Source organism: Nannospalax galili, unplaced genomic scaffold, assembly GCF_000622305.1.
Source record: "Nannospalax galili isolate Female #2095 unplaced genomic scaffold, S.galili_v1.0 scaffold1871, whole genome shotgun sequence".
NCBI lineage: Eukaryota > Metazoa > Chordata > Mammalia > Rodentia > Spalacidae > Nannospalax > Nannospalax galili.
Window position 1 is genome coordinate 578,945 of NW_008330293.1, and position 24,927 is coordinate 603,871.

The following is a 24,927-nucleotide window of genomic DNA, read 5'->3' on the forward strand; positions in this document are numbered from 1 at the left end:
CAGCGGGGGCTATAGGGAGACCCTTTCTCAAAAAAATTAAAAAAAAAAAAAAAAGACAAGCCAAACTAACCAAACCAAAATAATAATAATGAATAATTAATAATGATGATGATGATGATGATGATGATGATGATGGAAATTTCAGGGCAGTTGATAGTAATTCTAAATCTGCAACTTTTGTTTTGTTTTTATTGAATTTTTGTGAATTTCATGCAGAACATCTCAAGCATTCTTAATCACCTTTGTACCCCCATCCCCAATGGCACCCTCCTATATCCGCCACTGGAACCCATACATTCTGTCATCTGTGCTGAGGCTCAGTGTGTCAAGTCAGTGTTCCCAGATGTTCCCCAGTGCAAGTCCATCCACGAGGTCTAGTCAGTCTATTTAGTGTCCCTTGTTCTAGGAAGATCAGCTTTTCCTCACCCAGCAGTAATCTATTCGCCAATGTTTCTTCAGCTGAGATTGGGGCCTGCTGTTCATTTCCCCAGTTCTATGGTGGGTTACTGTCTGCCTGAGTTTGCATAGGACTTGTGTATGCTGACATCATTGACATAGAATCACATGAGCAGGTTCCCAGGAGCTTGTAGGACTGTTTCCATACGGTCATGCACCTCCTCCCTGGCTCTTACAGTCTTTCTGCCCATTATCCCATGATGGTCCCTGAGCCCTGGGTGGGTGAAGTTTAATATAAGAGTCCTGTCCAAGGACCAGCATTCTGTAGACTCTTAATCTCTACGTTTTGGCCATTTGTGACCTTTTGTGTCCCTGGCCCTTTGTTGTATGAGGGAGCTTCATTAATGACAATTGAAAGATTCATTAGTGTCCTCTTCTTTACCCGTTCTATGTTCTGTGTACTTCAGGTGTAGAGCTTGCATTGTGGATGTGTCATTTAGGCCTGGGAAATTCATAGACAATGTCTGTGTGAGACCAGTTGTGGTACTTGGTAATGGTCTTCAACTCATGCAAAATAAGCTTCTTTGATGAGTGGTGACTGGAATATTTTTCTATAAATATAAGGATACATATTTTGTGCATAGTAAGAAATTACATTAGGGGAGTGACAGTTGTGGGTTTTCTCTAAGATCTATGACCTCTCCAGCCATGAGTATTTGGTTATGTTTACAGTACCACACTTGAGTTTCCTCCCATTGAGTGGGCTTTTAGTCCAATTAAGTAGCTGTTGATTGCCCCCAAGATAAAAGTGCCACTACTGCACCATTGTCATACTCTGTGCCAGCCACTGATGTGGTTATTTGGTCTTGAAGCTGGTGTTGGACCATCTGTTGATGTTTTCCCTTGGCACCTTCATATTACTCTCTGAAGTTATGAAGCTCGTCTTCAGGGGAAGTGGTTTCAGATCAGTTGCAGCTCCACTGCTCCCAATCCTGTGTCCAAAGCTTGTTCTGTCTTCAGCAATAGGTTCTTACCTTCAAGTTCTGGGAAGCCATGAAGGGCTGTGGGAGACTCTTGGACCACCCTGGCCAACAACTCATGGAAGGTTTCTCCTGTCTGGCACTGGTTCTTGTTATGTAACCTTTAACTATACACATGGACATATGTAGAGACACTGTATGTATAATATGTCATTAGGGTGTTGGACTAATATGATTCCCTCCGGTGTTTTCAAAGTAGCTAGGCATTATTCATCTCTCCTCCCTCTCTCTACCTGTCTAACCCTTCTGCCATCGTTTCCCCATTTAAAGTGTTGCCCCATTTCCCCCATTTCTCCCTTGATAATATCCATTTCCTATGGTGCCACCTCTCTGGAGCTCCTTCTCTTCCTTTATCCCCAAGGTTCCTTGTCTAACCCTCCCCTCCCATTTAACCCCATTTTTATCCATTTATTCATTAGCAATACCTCTCTCTTACTGTTCTCTCTCAGGTTCTTTCTTTTCCTTTACCTCCCTGATTCCTTTTCATTATTCTGGTTCCTGGAGTTACATCTGGGTACATGCTCACATAAAAGGATTTGCTGCTAGGAGCCACATAGGAGGGAGAAATATGTGTCTTCTGTTTTTCTGAGTCTGTGTTACTTCACTTAGTATAACAGTTTCTAGATCCATCCATTTACCTGCAAATTTTATGATTTTGTCTTTCCTTACTGCTGAGTAGAACTCCATGGTGTAAATGTACCACATTTTTGTTAACCACTCATCAGTTGAGGGGCACTTAGGTTGCTTCCATCTCTTAGATATTGTGAAAAGACCAGCGACAAACATGGTTGTACAAGTGTCTCTGCAAGAGGATGAGCCCTTTGCATATATGTCAAGGAGTGGTATAACCTGGTCAAATGGTAGGTTCATTTTTACTTTGTTAAGGGTTCTCCACACTGCTTTCCATGGGGGTTGAACAAGTTTGGAATCCCACCAGCAGTGAATGAGCATTCTCTTTTCCCCACATCCTCTCCAACATTTGGTATCATTTCTTGTCTTGTTCTTAGCCAGTCTGACTGGGGTAAGGTGAAATCTTAAAGTGGTTTTAATTTGCATTTCCATAATTATTAATAATGTTGAACACCTCTTAAGATGCTTCTTAGCTGTCTTTATTTCTTCTTTTGAGACCTTTCTGTTCAGATCCTTAGCCCATCTTTTAATTGGGTTACTTGCTTTCTTGATTCTTTGTTTTTTGAGTTCTTTATATATTCTGGATGTTAAACCTCTGTCAGATGTGTCACTGGTAAAGATTTTCTCCCACTCTGTGGGTTTTCTCTTCACTTTATTGATTGTTTCTTTTACTGTACAGAAGATTTTGAGTTTAATGAGGTTCTATTTGTTGATTCTTGACCTTATTTCCTGAGCAACTGATGTCTGGTTTAGAAAATCCTTTCCTACACCTGTATGTTGTAGGTTATTGCCAATGTTTTCTACCAACAGTTTCAGAGTTTCAGGCTTCACATTGAGGTCTTTGATCCATTTGGAGTTTACTTTTGTGCAAGGTGAAAGATAAGGATTTAGTTTCATTCTTCTACAGGTGGAGATCCAGTTTTGCCAGCACCATTGTTGAAGATGTTGTCTTTCCTCCATTGTGTGTTCTTGGCCCCTTTGTCAAGTATCAGGTGGCTGAAATTCCATGCACTTGTGTTTGGGTCTTTATCTTCCATTTTTCTATGGATCAATTTTTGTGCAAATACCATGCTGTTTTTATGACTATAGCTCTGTAATATAGTTTGAAATTGGGTACAGTAACAACCCCAGCATTGCTCTTAGTGCTCAAGGTTGCTTTGGCTATCTGGGATCTTTTGTACTTCATATGAAATTTAGGATTTTTAAAAAATTATCTAATTCTGTGAAGAATGTCATGGGGATTTTGATTGTGATTGCATTGAATCTATAAATGACTTTTGGTAGGATGGTCATTTTAACAATATTAATTCTTCCAATCCATGAGCGTGGGAGGTCCTTCCATCTTCTGATGTCTTCCTTAATCCCTTCATTTAAAGATTTAAAATTTTCATTGCAGAGGTCTTTAATGTCTTTGGTCAGGTTTACTCTGAGATATTTTTTAAATTTTTTATTTTTTGAGGCTATTGTGAATGGGAGCATTTCCCTGTATTCTTTCTCCAACTGATTATTATTAGTTTATAGAAAGGCTACTGATTTTTGTAGATTGATTTTATAACCTGCCACTATACTGAAAGTGTTGATCAGTTCTAGGAGTTTTCTGGTGGAACTTTTGGGATCTCTTAGGTATAGTATCACATCATCTGCAAAAAGGGATAGTTTGACCTCTTCTTTTCCAATTAGTATTATTTTAACTTCCTTCTCCTGTCTTATTGCTCTAGCAAGAGTTTCAAGCACTATCTTGAAAAGGAGTGGAGACAGTGGACACCCTTGTCTGGTTGTTTAGAATGATGTTGGCTGTGGGGTTGTTATATATGGCTTTAATTATGTTGAGGTATGTTCCCTCCAATCCAGTTCCCTCTAGGACTTTGAACATAAATGCATGCTGAATTTTGTCAAAGGCCTTCTCTGCATCTATTGAGATGATGCTTCTATTGGTTTTTGTCTTTGAGTCAATTTATATGATTTATTACATTTATTGACTTGTGCATATTGGCCTTTGGAATAAAGTATGTTGGTTGCTAAGAGGCCCAAGGACATTCTGACTTTTAGCCAAGAAACTGGCTACTTTTCTTTGGGGTCTTTTTTATCCTAACTGCCTAGCCAATTCCTACTTCCTATTCTTATCACACCATCCTCTGAAGACGTTACCCAAATTGCCAATAGGGAGCAGCGACGCAGATGGCTCTGGTTTGAACATGGATGCAGGGTGAGGCAATTGGAGTACCCCTTCAGTGGGTCTATCTAAAAGACTCCCAAATTGAATGACTCTTGTCTCTAAGGGGAAAAAAGTCCTTGAGTCATGAATAGGAGATGTGAAGGAGAAGTAAAGGCAAGAGTAATTAGCATTACCGGTTCTAGACAGGGAACTACAAAAAAGTCAGATCTATATTTTTCCCTCTATGGGATAAGACACAGCCCAGAAAGCTAACTTTGAAAAACTTTTTGATGAGTTGTGTACACTTTAAACAGTTTTATTGCATTAAAAATGATCGTATTAATAATGCATTTGATTTTTCTTTTCCATTATTGGGTATAGCATAGATTTAGTGATTCATATTGACTATAACTTTAAAGAGATCTACTAGCTTCTGTCCCACCTACACAAGTGTTTTAGCAGATGCTGCCGTACCTAAAGGCAATAACTTTTGCATGAATAAACCACATTCACACAAGCTCAGAAATTTATTAACGACTCTGCTTTGAGACTGGGGTGGGGGCATGATTCATAGGCCTCCCTGAGTACAACTGTGCAATCTGTGTTTTCTGACAGACACAGCAGTTTACTGTATCTCATACCAAAGTATCACACTGAGATTTTTAAACAGACACGAAATTCAATTGTCTAAATCTTGATATGATGCAAATCTTTTCGATTTTAACAACTTAAGAAAAAACCGGGATGACTATTTAGATTCTAAAGAGGAAAAATATGAAGCATCATCGCTAAGTAATTTTTCTGTATGCTCTCTTCCTCCTAGTTAGAACCAATTGACACACCTTGCAGAAAGACAGTTGATGAATGTGACTTTCCAGAGTACTGTAATGGGAACCTCTCCTACTGTGTGGCTGACACTTATGCTCGTGATGGACAGCCTTGTGACTCAGGTGGAGCATTCTGTTATCAGGGATTGTGTCGAACTTTTGACAAACAGTGTACAGCTTTACTTGGGAAACGTAAGGACTATAATTTTCTTCTTAGTTTCTAAAAATCTGATTATTCCAAGTCTTTCGGTTCCATAGGACAAAAATATAAATATCATCTGTTAATGACTAAAGTTTTGCTTGGCATCTTTAAATTGTAAAGATAACTAATCATTTTCTTCATTATGAGAAACAACAAAAAGATTTCTGAACTTGTATGGCATTCTTGCTTGCAAAAGGAAGAAATTTCAAGTAGAAATGCAACTTTTCACAAGGACACTTAATTTGTGGTGATGTGGTTCAGTGTAAACATAAAGGAAACAGTTTTTTAGTAGGGCAAAGTGAGGCTTCAAGAGCCCACTAACAAGATAGGGCGCCCTCTGACAGAAGACAATGGAGGGCTTCCACCAACTGCTGGTCCTGCTCAGCTTGGTAGCTCCGTTTCATGATGGAGCATTTGTAGCTTAGACAAGCACAGCTTCTACACAGATGAAGTTGGTGTCATCTGAGAGCAAGAAATTTCATTCTGAATACTCCCTCTAGGCAAGTGGTAATAAAAGTGTGCCACGTCCTTTATGAAAATCACTGTGCTCTGCCAAAGCATGGGTTTCTGGTCAAATTGTGTTATGAGGTTATAATACACTCATATTAAAAGACTGACCTGGGGGCTGGAGAGATGACTCGGGAGCTAAGAGCACTGGCTGCTCTTACAGAGGACCTGGGTTCAGTTCCCAGTACCCACACAGCAGCTAACAACTGTCCTTTACTACAGTACCAGGGTGTCTGATGCCTCTTCTGGCCCCTGTGTGTATTACACACATGTGGTACACTTATATACACGTAGGCAAAAAACTCATACACATAAAATAAAAGTAATAAATAAAATATATTTAGAAGACTGACCTGGAACTTTGTCACATAAGTCAGGCTGGCTGGCCAGTGAGCTCCAGGGATCCACCTGTCTCCAATCTCTCATCTTCCTGTTTCTGGGATTACAAACATATACCACTATGTCCAGCTTTTTTGTGGATTCTAGAGATCCAGACTCAGGTCCTCACACATGTGAAGCAAGCCCATTACTAAATGAGCCATCTCCGAGCCCAAAGTACCATTGATTTTTTTTAAAGAAATAAGACAAAGGCTTTTCTTGTTAGGGATTTTAGTGGAACTCAGAGCAAAGTATACCATCATCAAAGACAACAGTGTAATGGAATGCACATACTTTTTTTCTTAAGGCCGATCAAAGCAATAACTTATACCATCTATGTTAGTACCTGAGTCTTTTAAGGGTTCTTTAAAAATATTAACTACAGGGTCAAACATCATAAACAACAACTAGGATAAACAGAACCATGACTTAATTGGTAAAAGAAAAGGTAACAGCATAACAAACCCCCTTCCAACTTTTTTTTTTTGATTGTTTTAGATTACTACTAGAGATGTTCAATTGATGGGGCTAGAGTATGACAGTTTCCACAGAACAGACAAGAATTCCCAAAGCATTTTCAAAGACTTCTAGGCAATCATAATTCACTCTGATCTGGAAAGCTGAGTTCATTTAGTGTTCTTGCTTAGACAAGGGGAAACCACAAGAAGGAAAATCAGAGTCTCAGTAAATAACAACGAGGAAACAGAGTCAACCAAGTCCCATTTGAACCTGACCTGAAAGAAAAGAAACAGAGCTGTAGGAATGACTTTTCTGGGGAAGAAACTGAAATTGTCCATGGCCTTGTAAACTAGAGTAATCATATGTCTTGAGAACATTCAAAACTATGTATTCCTATGAAACAAAATGTAATCAGTTCTAGTGTGGTTTGCAATCACAATGTACTTAACTCTTACAAGCTAAGCTGAATGCATGGCTTTAACATTTGTGACTGAGTTATGTTCCTGCCTCAGAACAGTGTACTGTGTGAGCTGTGACAGCAGTGACATTGAAAATGTCTCCTTTACAAACACGGGAAGCAACACGGGGGCGCAGGCTGATGACGTCTCTCTGTGCCTCTGTGTGCTGTTCTTAATAGAGTCAGAAAAACAAGTTCTTGCTTTGTAAACCCTATCAAAGATGGTTCCTGTCTTACTGTGCACGATACCTTGTTCAAAAAATGTGAGAGGAGACTTTCGTTGGGTAGGAGAGGCCAGTTCTGAGAGAGAGGACAGTTCTGAGAGGCCAGTTCTGAGAGAGAGGCCAGTTCTGAGGGTCGGAGAGGAACGTAGAGGCCAGGTCTGAGAGGCCAGTTCTGAGAGGCCAGGTCTGAGAGAGAGGCCAGTTCTGAGAGAGAGGCTAGTTCTGAGAGAGAGAGGCCAGTTCTGAGAGAGAGGCTAGTTCTGAGAGAGAGGCCAGTTCTGAGAGGAACGTTCTGAGAGGCCAGGTCTGAGAGGCCAGGTCGGAGAGGAACGTTCTGAGAGGCCAGGTCTGAGAGAGAGGCCAGTTCTGAGAGAGAGGCTAGTTCTGAGAGAGAGAGGCCAGTTCTGAGAGAGAGGCCAGTTCTGAGAGGCCAGTTCTGAGAAGCCAGTTCTGAGAGGCCAGTTCTGAGAGGCCAGTTCTGAGAGGCCAGGTCTGAGAGGCCAGTTCGGAGAGGAACGTTCTGAGAGGCCAGGTCTGAGAGGCCAGTTCTGAGAAGCCAGTTCTGAGAGGCCAGTTCTGAGAGGAACGTTCTGAGAGGCCAGGTCTGAGAGGAGTCAGCGCACCTCAGAACAAGATCCTGTCCAATCTTGGTCAAACTACTGCAAGAACGAAGTTTCTCATTAATGGGACACCTGTCACATACACCCCTACATTCACTTATTAAAACATTCATGTTTTAAGTCAAGTAGGAAAAGAATGTGAGCTCAGCCAAGCAAAAACACAGGACTATATACAGGTCACATGCTTAGTAGAGTCAGCGCACCTCAGAACAAGATCCTGTCCAATCTTGGTCAAACTACTGCAAGAACGAAGTTTCTCATTAATGGGACACCTGTCACATACACCCCTACATTCACTTATTAAAACATTCATGTTTTAAGTCAAGTAGGAAAAGAATGTGAGCTCAGCCAAGCAAAAACACAGGACTATATACAGGTCACATGCTTAGTAGAAACACTACAACATGGCTTAAAATAAGGAGAGACAGTACGTTTGAATGTATACTTGGTGAATTTATAAAATCCCTTGGATGAGAGGCATCAGAGTCTGAGTGGGGCAGGTTCTCTTTACTAAGAAAATGAGCATTGCAGCTTGCCTACATCATACTGCCTCAGGGGAGCTGGGTCAAACACTCATTCCTGACCCAAGCCGGCATCTGTGTTTACATAGCTGTGTTCAGTCACCTCATTCGTGATTAGACAGCTGTACGCAACCACAGCTCACTTTCCCCTACCCTGGCATCTCTGAAAGCTCCAGGGGGCTTGTTATCAAACTAGGGGGTATCTTCAAAGGTTTAATTAATTGTATAAGGTTCAGTGAATTTCAGTTTTAATTTTAATTATGAAATTTCCACACTTTTTAATGTACATTTGCATTGAATTTTTGTGCATTTCATAAATAAATATTAATCATATCTAGACCCCCCTCTCCGAACCCACTCCCCCATTGTCCCGCACTGGATTTCATGCACCGTGTTATGTATGTTAAGGCCTATTGAGCCAAGTTTTTGTACTTAGATTTTTTTTTTTTTCTACTTACTGTGTATCTCATTCTTGAAACTTCAGCCAAGGCCATGAGAGTGGCGGCAATGTTGCAGCCTCCTGACGAAGACGGTGCTTCCCAGACCTGCCGGCTCCGTCCAGGGCTTGTTTTGATACCTGTGAGCGGCCCTAGACATTCCTGGGATAGAAGCTCTCTCTCTCTCTCTCTCTCTCTCTCTCCTCTCTCTCTCATTTCTTTCTCTCTCCTCTCTCTTTCTCTCCTCTCTCCTCTCTCCCCTCCCCTCTCTCTCCTCTCTCCTCCCTCTCTCTCTCCTCTCCTCTCTCTCCTCTCTCTCTCTTCTCTCCTCTCTCCTCCCTCTCTCTCCTCTCTCCTCTCTCATCTCTCTCTCCTCTGTCCTCTCTCTCCTTTCTCCTCTCTCCTCTCTCTCTCCTCTCTCTCCTCTCCCCTCTCTCCTCTCCTCTCTCTCTCCTCTCTCTCCTCTCTCCTCTCTCGCCTCGCCTCTCTCTCTGCTCCTCTCTCCCCTCTCCCCTCTCTCTCCTCTCTCTCCTCCCTCCTCTCTCCTCTCCTCTCTCTCTCCTCTCTCCTCTCTCTCCTCTCCTCTCTCCCTTCCCCTCTCTCTCTCTCTCTCTCTCTCTCTCTCTCTCTCTCTCCTCTCTTTTGTTTCTAAGCTCACCTTTAACAGCTCCCTGTACCAGATACTCAGCGTCATGGCAGGTACCCACCCCACCACGATGCTTTTGTTAACTCTATCTGCTGTACATCTCAAAATCTCAAACAGTCAAATTTAGGAGTAGCTACCTGCAGAACCCTAGATTTCTTCCCCTAAGGGGAGAGATACAAACACCTTCCTATCATCCCTGCAGGGCCGCTGTGTGAATGTAGTGTGGCAGGAAAGCACTGTGAACTATAAACAGGCAATTAAACAGTGAAGGCAAAAAGTAGATACCTTTTGTTGAATTTTTTAAAGGCAAGGTCTCATGTAGTCCAGACTACACGGTGCCCTGAAATCCCTAGCCCAGGTATTCTTCCAGTGCCAAAGGACTTGCAAGGAAAACAGTAAAATAAAACATCAGAAACCAAGCAACTCATCCACTTTTGCTGGATGCTAATAGGGGAAAAGTATATCTTTCTGAGTCTTTTCCAAGAACATCCCCACAGCTGGTGGCTGCAGTTCTGTCCCTGGACTGTGAACCCTGAAATTCAGGATCCATTGGCATTTGCAGCGTAACTGCCAGAAGCCAGGGTTTGCCAAAAATAGTCCCAATAATTTCATCACTGTCTTTCTTGAGTTGTACATCTAGGTTTGGCGTAGGCCTCAGTTCAAAGTCTGAAAAATTGAGTTAGGAGTACAAAACCCAGTGATCAAAGCCCCAAATCCCTGCTTCTAGAGACTAGGAGGGTTGGGCGACTGAAGCTCTATTCAACCTTCCTGGGTGGAGGTGGAGCACAGAGAATCCCAGCCTCAGGACCTACAGTGGGGTCCAGCACAGCCGCAGGGCCTCGGGAATCCAAACAGTGAGGCAAGCCCTGGCATTTCAACCTCAACCTGGAAAACTGAACTGCCGAGGATACCAAAGAGGATATTGCATCACTGAGTTGTGGGAAATCTGGGAAACACTTGGCTGATTATGTGTTCACCCGCTTTTCCCACCTGGCCAAGTGGACCACCCTGACCACTCTGGATTCAGGGCTGTGGCATGCTGTTGGATTAGACAACTCTGGGCTCCTGAACAAGAAAAGTAGGTTTATAAAGAAAATAATATGTACCTCTCTAAAAGCATTTAGAGTTCATTACGAATGTTTCTTATGTTAGCTTTGAGTTTTAAACGCTGTGGCAGCCAGTGAAGCAGCTCATGCCAGTCATCCCAACTCTCAGGAGGCGGAGGTAAGAGGTTTGTGCCAGCTTTTCAGATTATAATTCTGGACAATTGGGAAGTTTAAATTAGACTTTAAGCAGCATTTTATTGAAACAATATAAACAGAAACTATTTACTGTTAGAGAGTAGGCTTTGTCAAGAAAAGAATTACTGACAGTTAGTGGATTGTTTCTTGTCTTCTATGTATATATTCTGTCTTTCTGGAGGTGATATTTGTAGATCAGCTCTTCCAGGTATAAGAACCCAGGAAGCTGCTGAAGAGGGTTCCCTTGTCAGTAGACAGTAATGAAAGGAAGCAATGGTAGGCACTGGAGAGGTGGTTTGGTGGTTAAGAGCACTGACTGCTCTTGCAGAAGACCCAGATTCAAATTCCAGCACCCATGTGGCTGCTAGCAGCCATCTATAACTCTGGTTCCAGAGGATCTCATACCCTTTTCTGGCCTCCTTGGGTACTGCGGAACATAGGTACACATACATTCATGTAGGCATAACACTCATGCACATAATATACAAATAAATTTTTAAAAAAGAAAGTAAATGACCTCAGTTTTCATTCCGAATGACTGACATGAACCGTGCAACCTCAAGGTGAGGGGTAGCGAATTAGATATTTAAATTTTTGTTAATTTTTTGTTTTATTTTTGAGACAGGGTCTCTCTCTATCCTTGGAACTTGTTTTGTAGACAAGGCTGGGCTTGATTTCACAGAGCTCTCCCAGCCTCTGCTTCCCAAGTGCTGGAATTAAAGGCATGCGCTACCAAACCAGGCAACTTTTGTATGACTAAATCTACATTAAAAATTGATATTGATGTAAATGAATGTTGGTGGTGTCCTTTCTAATTTTGAAATGATCCTTATTTCATACTTACTAGGATGTAAGGGATGGAGACATGGAAGACGTGGCAGGAGGGAGGAATAATAATACGTGAACTGTGTTTTCTCAGTAATTAAGGAGCCAAAAAAGAAAACCTTGCAGGAGAGAAGCAGAAGGCCACAGCTGCTTGTCTAAAACTGGAGACATCCTAGTTGTGCTGCCGTTACCAGGTGTTTGGTTCGGAGCATGGTGTATTTGGCTCGGCTGGAATTCAGAATCTGAATCCAGAACTCTCTTTGTTCAATCCCCAACAGTCTTTTCTTCTTAAAGGTTCTCACTGTGTAGCCCCAGCTAGCCTGGAACTCGCTGTGTAGGCCTCAAACTCACAGAGATTTGCCTGCCTCTACCTCCTGAATGCTGGGACCAAAGGTGTGTGTCACCATACCTGGCTCACCGGTGTTTAATGCAAGGGATCACATTGTAATTTTCACACTGGATCTATTATTTCTGTGAAATGATTTGAATTCTGCATTTTAATTTACTTCAGTTCTTTTTGTTCTTATTTTTAGCATCTACAGGTGCTTCCTTTGGATGTTTTGAAGAAATGAATTCCAGAGGAGATAGGTTTGGGAACTGTGGCCGTATATCGTGTATTTTCCAGTATGTATTTAGAAAATCATAATTTCATTTGGAGTACAGCTTATAGATTTCTAAAATCCTAGAATATATTCTGCAGACAATAAAGTGGTATGTTTTGCCAGGTGGTCTCAGCTTAGCATTAGTCTAGTGCTTAAAGCAACAGTGACCATGGAACTATATTCTATTCATGGTTAGGATGAACTGGATATTATATTAGACAGTCTATATATTTTATGCCTACAATATACATGAAAGACATACTTCACAAATATATGTATCACATGCATATAATAAAACTATATTAGATGATCAATGACATTTGCCCACATCCCAGCAGCTAGTACAGGACATAAAGTGTCTGTCAGACTGCCAGGACTATTAATTTTTCACTTGCTAAATTGCCTCATCCCAAAAGAGTGTCATGTTGTAAGTTGTGCTGAAAATTTTTATGGAAAGAAAATGATTGCACCTTGGATTGAAATTAGTAAAACATTCTTTTTAAACTTAGATGTATACTAAGCAAGATTGGAGACTATTCTATTTTCACATAGGTGGGGCTAAGGAAAGAAACAATTTAGAGGAGATGGGGTTCCAGATGCTGATTTCCCTAACCGATGGAACCCAAGTTACTAACTTGTGATGTCAGTTGCTTCAGTTATCTTGGTAATGCTGAGTTTTCCTCTCATGCTTCTAGAAATTCCTTGTGTGGAAAGTTAGTATGTTCATGGCCATACAAGAGATTGCTATGGCGTGCCAATTTGTCTGTGGTTTATGCACATGTACGAGATGAAATATGTATATCTACATATAAAGGTGGGCGGATACCCAAGAACACACCGACAACATATCTATCGAAAGAGGACAGAGATGAGACGTTTGTGGAAGATGGCTCTATCTGTGGCCCTGAAATGGTAATTTGAGCTACTTTAAGTTGTTTTAAAATCATTTTGTGGTTATGCTCACTTTGACAATGTACCAAACACTGTTTTCATTTTTTTTACTGTGTTATGTGTATTTTAGTGCACATAATAAAAATTTCATCACAGCCATCTAGAAGCATATAATTTGGGGATATTAAGTACGTTCACAGTGTCACACAACCATCACTGCATCCCCACTGCGCATCTCATCTTGTCGAGCTGCAGCTCTGCTCCCTGAATGACCACTCGTCCTCTCTGCACTCTGCATTCCCAGGAACCACCTTTCGAGTTCTACTCTAGCAGTGCGTACGTTTTCTAGCCTTCTCGAGGCTGTGCACTGCTCTGTTGTGCATACATATGACATGTTGCTTTGCTGCTTGTCAGCTCGTGGATATTTGTGACACTTGCAATCTTTAACCATTGTAAATAGTAAATAATGCCACCATGAATGTCGAAGTAAAAACTCTCAGGGTCCTGTTTGAGTTCTTTTGAGTATACACTCAGAAGTGGACTGCGGAAATGTAAGGTAATTTTGTTTTCGATGACTTGAGAAATGGCCATGCTAGTCTCCATAGTGTTTACATCTTTAGACTCCTACCAGCATCTCACACAGCCCCTGTGAAGGTTAGTACTGACTGTCACTTGGAAGCATCTAGAATCACCACAGGGTGATTCTTTGGCATATTTGTAATCAGTGTTTTCTAGATTAAGTTAATTGAGGTGGGAAGGCCCATGCTGCGTGTGGTTGGGGCCATTCAATAGTCTTGGGTCCTGTACTCTCTACCAGCATTTCACCCCTCACCTGTCCTCCGGCTTCTTTCTTTCTCTGCTTCTTGAATGTGGCTGCAGTGTGGCCAGCTGCTTCACCCCCCGCAAACTTGTCATGCCTGCCGTGATGGATTGCAGATTGCAGCCCCTCAAACTTTGAGTCAAAATAAAATGTCTCTTAGGCTGCTTCTTGTCAGGCATCTTGGTCACAGTGACCAGAAAAGTCAACAGTGCGGCTTCTACATCCTCGTAGCGCATCTTATTTAAGGGAATATTTCTTTAAGTAATTTTCCCATTTTCCACCTGGTTGTTGCAACACTTAGGAGTTCTCTATTTGGGAAGTCGATACCTTGTCAAACACATGATTTTCAAATGCACTTCTTCCCCTTTATGTGTTGCCTGTTTAGAGTACTGGTAACGTTTTATTTGTTTGCTTTGTTTTCTTGAGACAAGGTCTCACTGGGGAGCCCTGGCAAACCCAGAACTAGCTATGCACACCAGGCTGACCTTGAACTCACAGCCTGTCTTTGCCTCTAGAGTTCTGGGATTGAAGGTGTGCAGCACCATGCCCAGCTTGGTAGTGCTTGTTTTTTGTTTTTGTTTTATTTTAGTTAGCATATAAAATAATGGGTTTTAGGGTGATATTTTATACGTAGGTATAACAGTACTTTATTCTTACCTGCCCCTCCCCTCACTACCCACCCTTTATTCTTGTGCCCTTCCATCTCTTGAATGGTCCCTCCTCTGGCTTTTATGTCACCCATGTCACTACCTCTCTTCCTCTCCACCTTCCCTCCCATTCAATGCCTCTCTGTCCTCCTACTTTGACTCCCTCCCCACGTGTATAAATTTAAATCCAGACTCTGAAGGTGAGGGAAACGTTGTGATATTATCTTTCTGAGTCTTGCTTATTTTGTTTAACATAATGATCTCTAGTTCCATTTTCCTGCAAAATTCATAATTGCATTCTCCTTTAGCGCTGATTAAAATCTCATTGTGTGTAAATACCACATTTCTTTTATCTGTCCACTCACCTCTTGGTGGACATCTAGGCTTGGTCCATGTCTTGGCTGTCGTGAACAGTAAAGCTGTCAACACAGCTGTGCAAGTATCTCTGTGGTATACTAACTTAGACTTTTTCAGTTTATACCCAGGATTGGTCTACCTGGACCACATGTTAGTTGTGTTTTTAGAATTTATAAAGAACTCCAAAAATTAAAAAGCAAAACCCCAAATCATCTAATCAACAAATGGGCTAATGAATTCTATAGATAGTTCTCAAAGGAAGAAAAAAAAATGAGCAATAAATAATTTAAAAAGCGTTCAACATCTTTAGCACCATGAAAATGCAAATTTGAAATATTTTGAGATTCTCCCTGACCTCAATGAGCATGTCTATCATCGGGCAAACCAAGGACATAGATGCTGGTGAGTTTGTTGGAAAACAGAGACTCTTATTCCCAGCTGGTAGAGCCCCAAACTGGAGCCGCCATTGTGGAAATCAGTTCGGAGTTTCCTCAAAAGACAAAACTAGAACTGCCTTATGATTCAGCACTTTTTATGAAACATTTCTTCATTAAATTCATTTTGTTTGTGTATTGGTTACTTTTTTGTCAATATCACAAAGAAGCAACTAAAGACAGGAAAGACTTTTGACTCACAGATAATGGTGGGGAAATTATGGCAGGACAGTGCCATGGTAAAGGGAGTCCCAGGTTTGTTACCGTGAAAACCAGGAAGAAAAGAAGGCGTCCTAGGCAGGGCAGGCTTGTACACAGCATGGCCCACCCCTTGCAGACCTACTTCTCCCAGCAAGTCCTCACTTCCTAGAGAATCCACAGCCTCCCGAAACAGTAACACTAGCTGGAGAGGTCATTTCACATATAGACAGTGACACTTCTTAATGTTCTCTGTCATGTATTCTACATGTAAGATCCGAGTTGTACAAGTATGATCGTGTCATCTGTGAACAGAGACAGTTTCAATCCTCTCTAATCTGGATGGTATTTACTGCCTTCTCTTTCCCTGTTGTTCTGACCAAGGCTTTTAGCACAGCCTTGAGTAGAGTTGGTAAACACAGCGTTTCACCTGCGTCCTTGGAGGAGAACCATTGAGAATATTTCAGTATTTATTAGGATATTTTTGTGGAGTTTTGCTATATGAACTCAAAGTTTTGTAAGTTTTAACTTATCAGTTTGTTTATGTTTTTAACCGTAAATGAGTGTTGTGTTGAACTTTGTGAGATACCCTTTCTAATCAATTGGAATGAGCGTTTTTTTCATTCATTCTGTCAACGTGACACATTAATCTTTTATGTTGAAGCCCCCTGGTATTCTGGAATACAGTAAATTGCATTTGACTATGGAACATAACACGTTGCCGAATTTTGTTTGCTAGTGTCTCATTTGAACCTTTTTTATCATTTTTCTCACAGATATTATTTTGCAGTTTTTTTAGTGCATCTCTGTTTTCAGGGGGAGATGCTGGACTCACAAAGTAACTTAGAAAATGTCCCCTCTTTCTCCATTAAAAAAAAAGTTTGAGAAAGATTGGTGGAGTTTTCAAATATTGGTTAGAATTCCTCTGTGAAGCCAGTTCTAAGGCTTTGCTTTGTCAGCAAGCATTTGCTGGCTGATCAAGTCCCCTTACTAGTTATAGTTCTATTCAGAATTTCTGTTCATTCACAGTTGTGTGCAACCGTTTTGGCCACTGTGAGAAGAAAGAGCCTGGGAAAAACAATGTTGGGGTGGATTTGTTTTGTCTCATGAGTTCAGACGTTTCAGTCCATGACGTGCAATGTCATCACTGCGGCCTGAGGTGGGGCGTATCTTACCAGATAGGAAGCAGAGATGCTGAGACCAGGGCTGAAGTGCACGCTCTGTGGCACACCTTCGGTAGCCTGGCTCTTCCAACTAGGTCCCGCCTTTTTATTTTCCGCACCTCTCAGTAATGCCATCAAATTATGATCCTGTCACTGGATTAATCTGACTCTGAGGTCAGAGCCCTGTGCTTCAATCATTTCCTTTTGTACTCGGTCTTTTCCATTGTAGATTTGCTGAATATTCACCATTAATTACCATGCCACTGATTCAACATATCAGGATGTCTAGAAATGACCTCCTCCAAAGAAATTAGTCTGTTACTTTTAAAGATAGCCTCAGAGAACTTCTTAGGCCTTGGATAGACAACAGTCAGACACTTTGACAAAATATCCCAGTTGTTAAGTCCTCATTTCCATCACCCTCTTGAACGTCTTGGCCAGGACTCTAGTAGAAAGGCTCATTAAGCTCTGCTTACAACATTCAATCACTTTTCTAATTGAAATCTCCAATGTCTTCTACATTTTTCCCCAAACTAACATGGTCAAAATCCTCACAGGAACAGCCCAGCCTCTGGTACCAACTTCTATATTAATTACTTTTCTTTTGTTGTGATAAAACACCATCAACCAAGACTACTGATAGAATGGTTTGTTGGGCTTACAGTTCCAGAGGGATAAGAGTCCATCACTGCAGGGAGGCTGGAGAAGAAAGCTGCAGGCTCACATCTTTGAGCAGGCACAGGAAGCAGAGAAAGAACAAGTAGGTATGGGATATGGCGATCTACTCTCAAAGCACAGCCCCAGTGCCATGTCTTCCCCAGCATGGCCACACCTCCTAAAAGTTCAATGCTTTTTCCAACAGAATCTCCAAGTGGGGACCAAGTGTTCAAATTCTTGGAGCCTATGGGGAGGCATTTTTATTCAAACCACCACAGATGACAGCCAAGTCTTTAAACGTGAACTTATGGGAGAATTCAAACCATAACACTTGGTAGATTTTGTTCTTCCAGGAATTGGTGTATTGCATCTGCTCTACCCAGTTTGACAAACAGCCCTTACAATTACTATAGTGATGCCAGAACATTACTGGCAGTGATGTTCTGATTTCCATTTCTGATCTTAGTGCTTTGAATTTCCTCTCTTAAGATGACTACTTCTAAAGAACGTTTTGTCAGTTTGCTGTCTTTTCGAGTTGGTGTTTGATTTCATTGATTTTATTGTTACTTTTCTCTATTTGTTACTTTGTGCTCTTAATTTTTGCTTGGCTAGTCCTTCTCTTTTTTAGGTTTATTTACTGTCTTTTGTACAAGCTTTTTAAGTTGCAAGTATCTGTTGATGTGAGACTTTTCATGACTCCCCTCCTGGGATTGCTGGCACTTTTACCATGTCGAATTTATCTTTTCATTTGTTCCTATTTTATCATTTCTTTTATTATTTACTTTTAACTATTTAAGGTTATTTGTGGTTTAATTTCTATAATTTTTAAATTTTGAGTTCTAATTTTATATTTTATTCATTCTTTTTTTTCCCCCCAGAACTAGCCTCATACATGCTAGGTAAATACTCTCTCAGTAAGCTATTACACAAGTCCCTTTTGCTCTTGTGTGTGTGTGTGTGTGTGTGTGTGTGTGTGTGTGTGCCTGCCTGCATGTATGCCTGTGTGTGTATGTGCATGCTTATGTGTATATGTTGTTTGCTGGTATCTATACATATGTGTGTGTATGTGTGCACCTGTTTGTATTTATGTGTGTATGTGTATGGCTATAAGTGTACATGTGTGTATGTGTGTGCTGTGTATATATGTGTGCCAGTAAGCTATTACACAAGTCCCTTTTGCTCTTGTGTGTGTGTGTGTGTGTGTGTGTGTGTGTGCCTGCCTGCATGTGTGTGAGCGTGTGTGGTGGCTAAACACTGATGTCAGGTATCTATTAGTTGTTTTCCACCTCACTTTTTGAGACAAAGTCTTGAGCTGATTTAGTCTCTGATTTAGTTACAGAGTGGCTGGATAGTGAATTTCAGGGATCATTCTGCTTTAGCTTTCCCAGGGCTAGGAATGCAGACATGTTCTACTAATAGTGTTTCCTTATAGCCCTAGCTGGCTTGAAACTTACTATGCAGATAAGGGTGGCCTCAATCTCATAGAGGTCCACCTGCCTCTGCTTCCTGAGTACTGAAATTAAAGGCCTGCGCCACCATGTCTGGCTCTAAGTTCTTAATTCAAGGCAAAGTCTTATTAAATTGCCTAGGCAGGTCTTGAACTTGTGATCCACCTGCCTCAGCCTCACGAGTAAATGGGATTACTGATTACTTTCCTGCACCACCAGACCTGGTTTAATTTATTTTGAATTATTTGAAAATTCTCTACATGTGTACAATATACTTGGTTATGTGTACCTCCCACCCCTCTCTCCTTCTCTCATTACTCCAGGACCATCCATAACACCTACCAAGCACATGTCACACTCTTTTTGCAATTATGTATTTTTGTCTTTTTTTTTTTTTTCAGAGCTGAGGACCGAACCCAGGGCCTTGCGCTTGTTAGGCAAGCGCTCTACCACTGAGCTAAATCCCCAACCCTGCAATTATGTATTTTTAACTGAATGAGTCCAGTTAGTGCTGCCCATATCTGCATGTGTATGGCATCATCCACTGGGGAATGGAGGACCCACCAGCTGGTAACACTCCTAGAGAAAAGTGACTTTCTTTCCCCCAACAGCCTAAACTCCCAATGGCTCCTCAGCAGGGAATGGGGCCTTAGCATCCCCTTCCCCTCCACACAGGAGTTTTTATTGGTTTGACCGTGTACAGGCAACCACAGCCGCTATCAGTTCCTGTGTGCAGCAGCCATGTTGTGTCCAGAGGACAGCATTTCAAACCCCTTCCCTATTCCTTGGCTCTGAGGTTATTTCCACCCCATCTCCTGCAACGTCCCTGAGCCTTGAGGGGTAGAGGGATTAATATAGGCCTTCCATCTAAGGCTGAATGCTCACAGTTGCTTATTCTCGACACTTTGACAACCTATTCTTAGAGCATTAGAGTATTTTAAATTTGACATTACCTATTCTTGGGAGTTGTTTACTTTCATATGTTTTCATGTTACTAATTAGCATCTTCTTCTACCTTGAAAAACTCCATCACCATTTCTTATGCAGGCCTGGGGATGAACACTTTCAACACACATGGACACCCATATGTGGGTGTGTGTGTATGTGGAGGGGGCAGGTTCACTAGTCCAAGAAATTCTTAACATTTTATTTTTTGATATTTTTAAATTAATTCCTTGAGAATTTCATATAACGTGTTTTGATCATATTCAACCATCTCTCCCAGATTCAGTCCTACCTCTCTACCCACATGACTTTGTGTCCTCTTTTTTGTTTTTTTTTTAAGTTCATCAAGTCCAGTTTTTGTTGTCCAAATATTTCTTTGGAGTGGGTCCATCCACTGTGTACCTAGCACCTTGCCTGTGTACCTAGCATCACAACTTTAAAGGAACATGACTCTCCTTCTCCCAGGAGTCATCAATGGCTGTTAGCTTCTCAGCTGGGACTGGGGTTTTATGTCCACATCCCTATTCCATGCTGGCATTCTGTCTGTCCTTACGTATACTGTCATGAGTACTATGAGTTCATATGTCAACTGCACTGTGGTGTCTGGAAAACACTGTTTGGTTGTATTCATTTACTGCTTCTGGTTCTTAAACTCTGCCTTCTCTTTCTTGATGATCCCTGGTCCTTTGAGGGGGAGCATGTGAGACAGATGGCCTGTTTAAGGCTGAACCCTCCTCAGTTTCTTATTTGCTACATGTTGACCAGTAGTAGTAGGTCTGTCTGACAAAATCTAAACTATCTGTTTTTGAGAAATGGGGCTGTTGAGTGCAGTGTCCTGGCTGCCATGTTTTTTTTTTCTCCTGTTTTGACTATAACAATCTATTCCTCCAGTGTGGGCCCACAGCTGTCCACAGTGAATATCCCACCATCCTGGCATCCCTGACATTCTGGGGTCTCAACTTCACTCAGGTTTCACTTTCACAACATCATGCAGTGGTATCTTTCTGTCTCCTTACAGCGAATATGCTCATGCCACACACTTCCTGGCTGCTCTTTGGAGCCCTTGAAGCAGGCCTTGTACCTATCCTGCTTAGAAAACCAGTACCATGTGGATGATGCTGTCAAGTTTTGCTTCCAGCTTGAGATGTAGCCTGCCTCTCTCGGACTACAGACCCCTTGGCCTCTGTGTACTGACCCTTGGGAAGTACTGCCCAAATGCTTGCATTTGCGAAGAGAACTCTTCATCCACGTTCTAAGTTTAGGTTACCTTGTTTCAAATATACTTGGATTTTCATAAGATGGAACCTTCAAATGTGGGGGCCTTCAGGGCATATTTCCTGTTGTCTCAGTGGAGAGTGGGGCATTTCTATTTAATGATGCTGATATCTTTAATAATTACAGTTGCTTTGTGAGTACCAGATTTGTCTGCAACTTTAAACTCCACCATGCCTACCCTCACAAATAGCGCAGTTAAAATATATTTCTGCACCATTTGTTACTTTATCGCTCTCTTTCTGTAGACCAGGGTAAGAGTAGTGACTATGACAAAACCTGAGGTTTCCTATGACAAAGTATACATTCCTGTAGACTTCATCTTCACTCAGATTCTCAGATATGGGCAGAATTCAGCCAGATTCTTTTCCTGAATATTACAGGAATGACCACTAGTCAAGTTGCCAATAAAGTCCTTATAGTCTTATGAGCCACACGTTCACATTTCTCAGCATCCCGATTTTCCAAGCACCCTCCAGAATGACCCATTAAGCTCTGTCTTTAGCATTCTAGGGATTTTTCTAGCCCAAAGTTTCAAACTCTTCTACATTCTTCCTACAAAGCAGTTTCAAAGGGCTACAAACCACATGATCAGGTTTATTTCAGTAACGACCCCACTCCTGATACAAATTTTCTATATTAGTTACTTTTGATAAGCTCATCAGAAAAGATGATGGAGCTATAATATCTTGTTCATTTTAAAACATATGGGATTGAAGTATGAGTGGAAACCTGTCTTGCCTTGTCATCAAAAATGGTGTTGTCTCCTACCTCTGTGCCAGAGTCCTAATTCCCATGTCTAAAGACTGTGTCACTATTACCATCCAAAGACAAAAATCCCAACTAGGATTCCCTTTCAAAAATGCTAAATTTGATTAAATGTTTTGCACAGTTAGGAAAGGTCGTTCAATGTGTGACATATATTAGAGCAATGTAAATTTCCACATTGAATATGCTCCTGCTTATAAGAACTTCCATCTGTCTCAGCATTGGGAGTTTCTTTTGTATTGCTGTTTTCTATAATTATCTGCTAGCTCCCTCACAATTCATTTTCCCACATTGAACAGTCGGTGGTCTGTAGCTCATCTCATGATTCCATGGCCTCCTTAGCCCTGATGATCTTACATGGAATCCAGGTATATTTAGTTAAAAAATTTTTTCTTCCCAGATAATTATTGATGTAAGGAAATAATCAAATGATTTTCCTGCTTTTTACCTTTCCAAGAGGACTTCTAATGTTAGATGTTATGAAAATAAAACTTTAACTCCTTACATCATTTTTTCTTTTTGGAGTCAGAGTCTCCCTGTAGCCCCATCTGGCCTACCTCACTATGTTGAGCTGGCTGGCCTTGGTCTCGTCAACCTGCCTCTGCTTCCAAAGTGCTGGGATTAAAGGCATGTGTATCACACCTGGCATCTTTACATAATTTTAGAGCTCAAAGTACAGAGCTTACTTCAAATATTAAGACTGACAATCTCTGTCATTGCTGTATTCTCCTATATTTTAACTCCGGTTCTAGGCGACATGAATTCTGGTTTTCTTCAATGTCTGTGTTTAAACCATACCTGATCTCATTGCTTGGCCTTATTTTTGTCTACTTTTTGCTTTGCTTTAGTATTGTTTGAACATGGAATGCAAAGAAACTAGATTTCTCATAGATTATAAAAGCTGTGATTCTTCGATTACTTGCAGTGGAAATGGGGTAAGTATTTATTTTAGCAACATGAATTTAATAATTCAATAAACAGGGCATTAAATATGATTTGGATTTTTTGCCATTGTTATGCTGGGTGCTATCTTATCACACTGTAGTTTGTAGCCTCAGTTTTGTCTTTTGAAGAAACTTATCACACTATTCATAGGAAAAGATAAAGGGGAAAAATTTTAAATAATTCTGACTGCACAAAATGTTTGATGAATATGTGTACTGGTGGATTTATGGGAGGTGCAGGAAGTCCTTGTGAAACGTCCCCACAGAGACCCTGTACTTATGGGAGAAGGAGAGAAGTAATAAAGTCATTAGAAACTTAGTGCTAATTTATTTATAGTCTGGACTATCTGTGAGACTAGTAAGGAAGTGATAATTAGTGGTTTGTTATTTGCAGTTGTGAGTGGCTTCAGTTTGGTTGTGGAGAGGTTGAAAGAATTAGGGGAAAATGGATGATGCTGATTTGATTTGGTACAGATGTTAGATGTGGTTTCTGAAGTATGGACAATTGTAAGAGGGAATTTGAATAATCCGACATTTAAAATATATTTCCCAGAATGTGATACCTTGTGATACTTAATTGCTCTTTTTTGTTCTCCAGATTTGTAATAATTTTCAACACTGCCACTGTAATAAAGGATTTTTCCCCCCTTTCTGTGAGAAGAAGGAAGGAGAGTTTGGAAGTATTGATGATGGGCACCTGTATCACATTCCTGGTTGGTGCCTTTAACGTTTTATTGATTAAATACAATGTGTAACAATAAATCACAAGTTCAAATCTATCTTACAAAGCAACTTTGTCAACAAACATGGCTTTTTTGTGACTTTTTAAAAAATTGGAGAGTGCTAAGTTCTTAGTAGTCTATCAGTACTGAGATTGTATACTAAGGAAAAAACGTGCCCGATTTCGAGCAATTTTAAATCAGACATTTCCTTTCATATCATTTGAAGAGCTGGTTTCACACGTTGGATTTGCACTGTCTGCAGCAGCCTTTTAGAACTGCGTCCATAGTCATTGCTTTGCTGATGGCTCTTGAATTTTCCAGGCTGCCTTATCTTCCTGTTGCTTTAAACACTGGCTGTGTTTCCCCTGCAGTAAAGCTTCCAAACTAATCTTTGCGGATGTTCTCTTTAGTATCTCACGTCTGTTCTTCCCGAGTGGTACCGAGATCAAATAAGTACAGACTAGAATGGGAAAATGAAATAAAAGTTCTATTGGTCCCACGTGTCTTCTGGATCACTAAATGACCATGGTGTTTCCGAGAGCTTTGTCCTCCCATTTGGGGGTCTGCAGCGAGCAACGGAAGTCTTGTCAGGCTTTTCTGTGGGTGTTATAAAGTGACCAGAGTTTAGAAACAGTGCACAACCATGTCAGACGGCTTGTCAGCTACAGTAAAAGCATAGTTAAGAGATGACATAAAACCATTTTCACAAAATATGTGACAATAGATGGGTATTTGAGTTATTCAATATTGCTTACTTTGAGAGGCATTAAATGTCATTATTTAAACAAAACAATAGGGCTAATTATAGTATTGATCCATAGCAGTTCATATAAATCACTAAACAAATGCAACTCTGAGAAACTATAGCAGTATTGTATAATGAGAAACAGAGTCCTCTGATGGATCAATTTAACTTCCTTTGTTTTTTAAACAAAACCTCTTTACTGGATTTTTAAACCGTGCAATGTATATACATTTAAAAAATATTATTTCTCTGTGTCTGGTTTTGTGTGTGTGTGTGTGTGTGTGTGTGTGTGTGTGCACATGTATGCATGTGTGCAGGCCTTAAGTCAAATTAGACAGTTTTTTGTAACCCCCAAGATAAAAGTACCACCATTGCATCATTAAGGTTATTTTACTGGGCCTATCATTTTGTGGTTCATAGGCTTCACAGCTGAGTAGGATCATTGGTTTTCTCCCTTGGAGTTCCAATAGTGTCCTCTGATACTGTGAGAGCTCATCTTCAGGGAGGAGCTTCCAGGTCAGTTACAGCTCCCCTCTCCCAAATCCTGTGTCTGAAATGTGTGGTATCTTCAGCAACAGGGTTTTATATTAAATTTGGGGAAGCAACCAAGAGTTATGGCAATAGCCTGTATTGGTTTGGGAGTCTCTTGGACTACCCTGACCAAAAAAAAAAAAAAAAAAAAAAAAAAAAAAAAAAAAATAAAAAAAAAAAAAAAAAAAAGGGGGGGAGGGGGACTTTTTAAAAACCAG

The 24,927-nt window shown here is 40.9% G+C and overlaps 1 protein-coding gene across 1 annotated transcript in view; it reads left to right on the forward strand.

Moving 5' to 3' along the window:
- The window catches only part of LOC103742327 (disintegrin and metalloproteinase domain-containing protein 5-like), a 103,379-nt gene that overhangs the window by 41,893 nt on the left and 36,559 nt on the right, over positions 1 to 24,927 (forward strand). Inside the window, exons 14-18 of the mRNA XM_008843382.1 lie at positions 5,045 to 5,240; positions 12,099 to 12,189; positions 12,863 to 13,079; positions 22,616 to 22,702; positions 23,310 to 23,424. Of these exons, the coding sequence (XP_008841604.1) occupies positions 5,045 to 5,240; positions 12,099 to 12,189; positions 12,863 to 13,079; positions 22,616 to 22,702; positions 23,310 to 23,424 (706 nt within the window). The remainder of the gene's footprint in view (positions 1 to 5,044; positions 5,241 to 12,098; positions 12,190 to 12,862; positions 13,080 to 22,615; positions 22,703 to 23,309; positions 23,425 to 24,927) is intronic.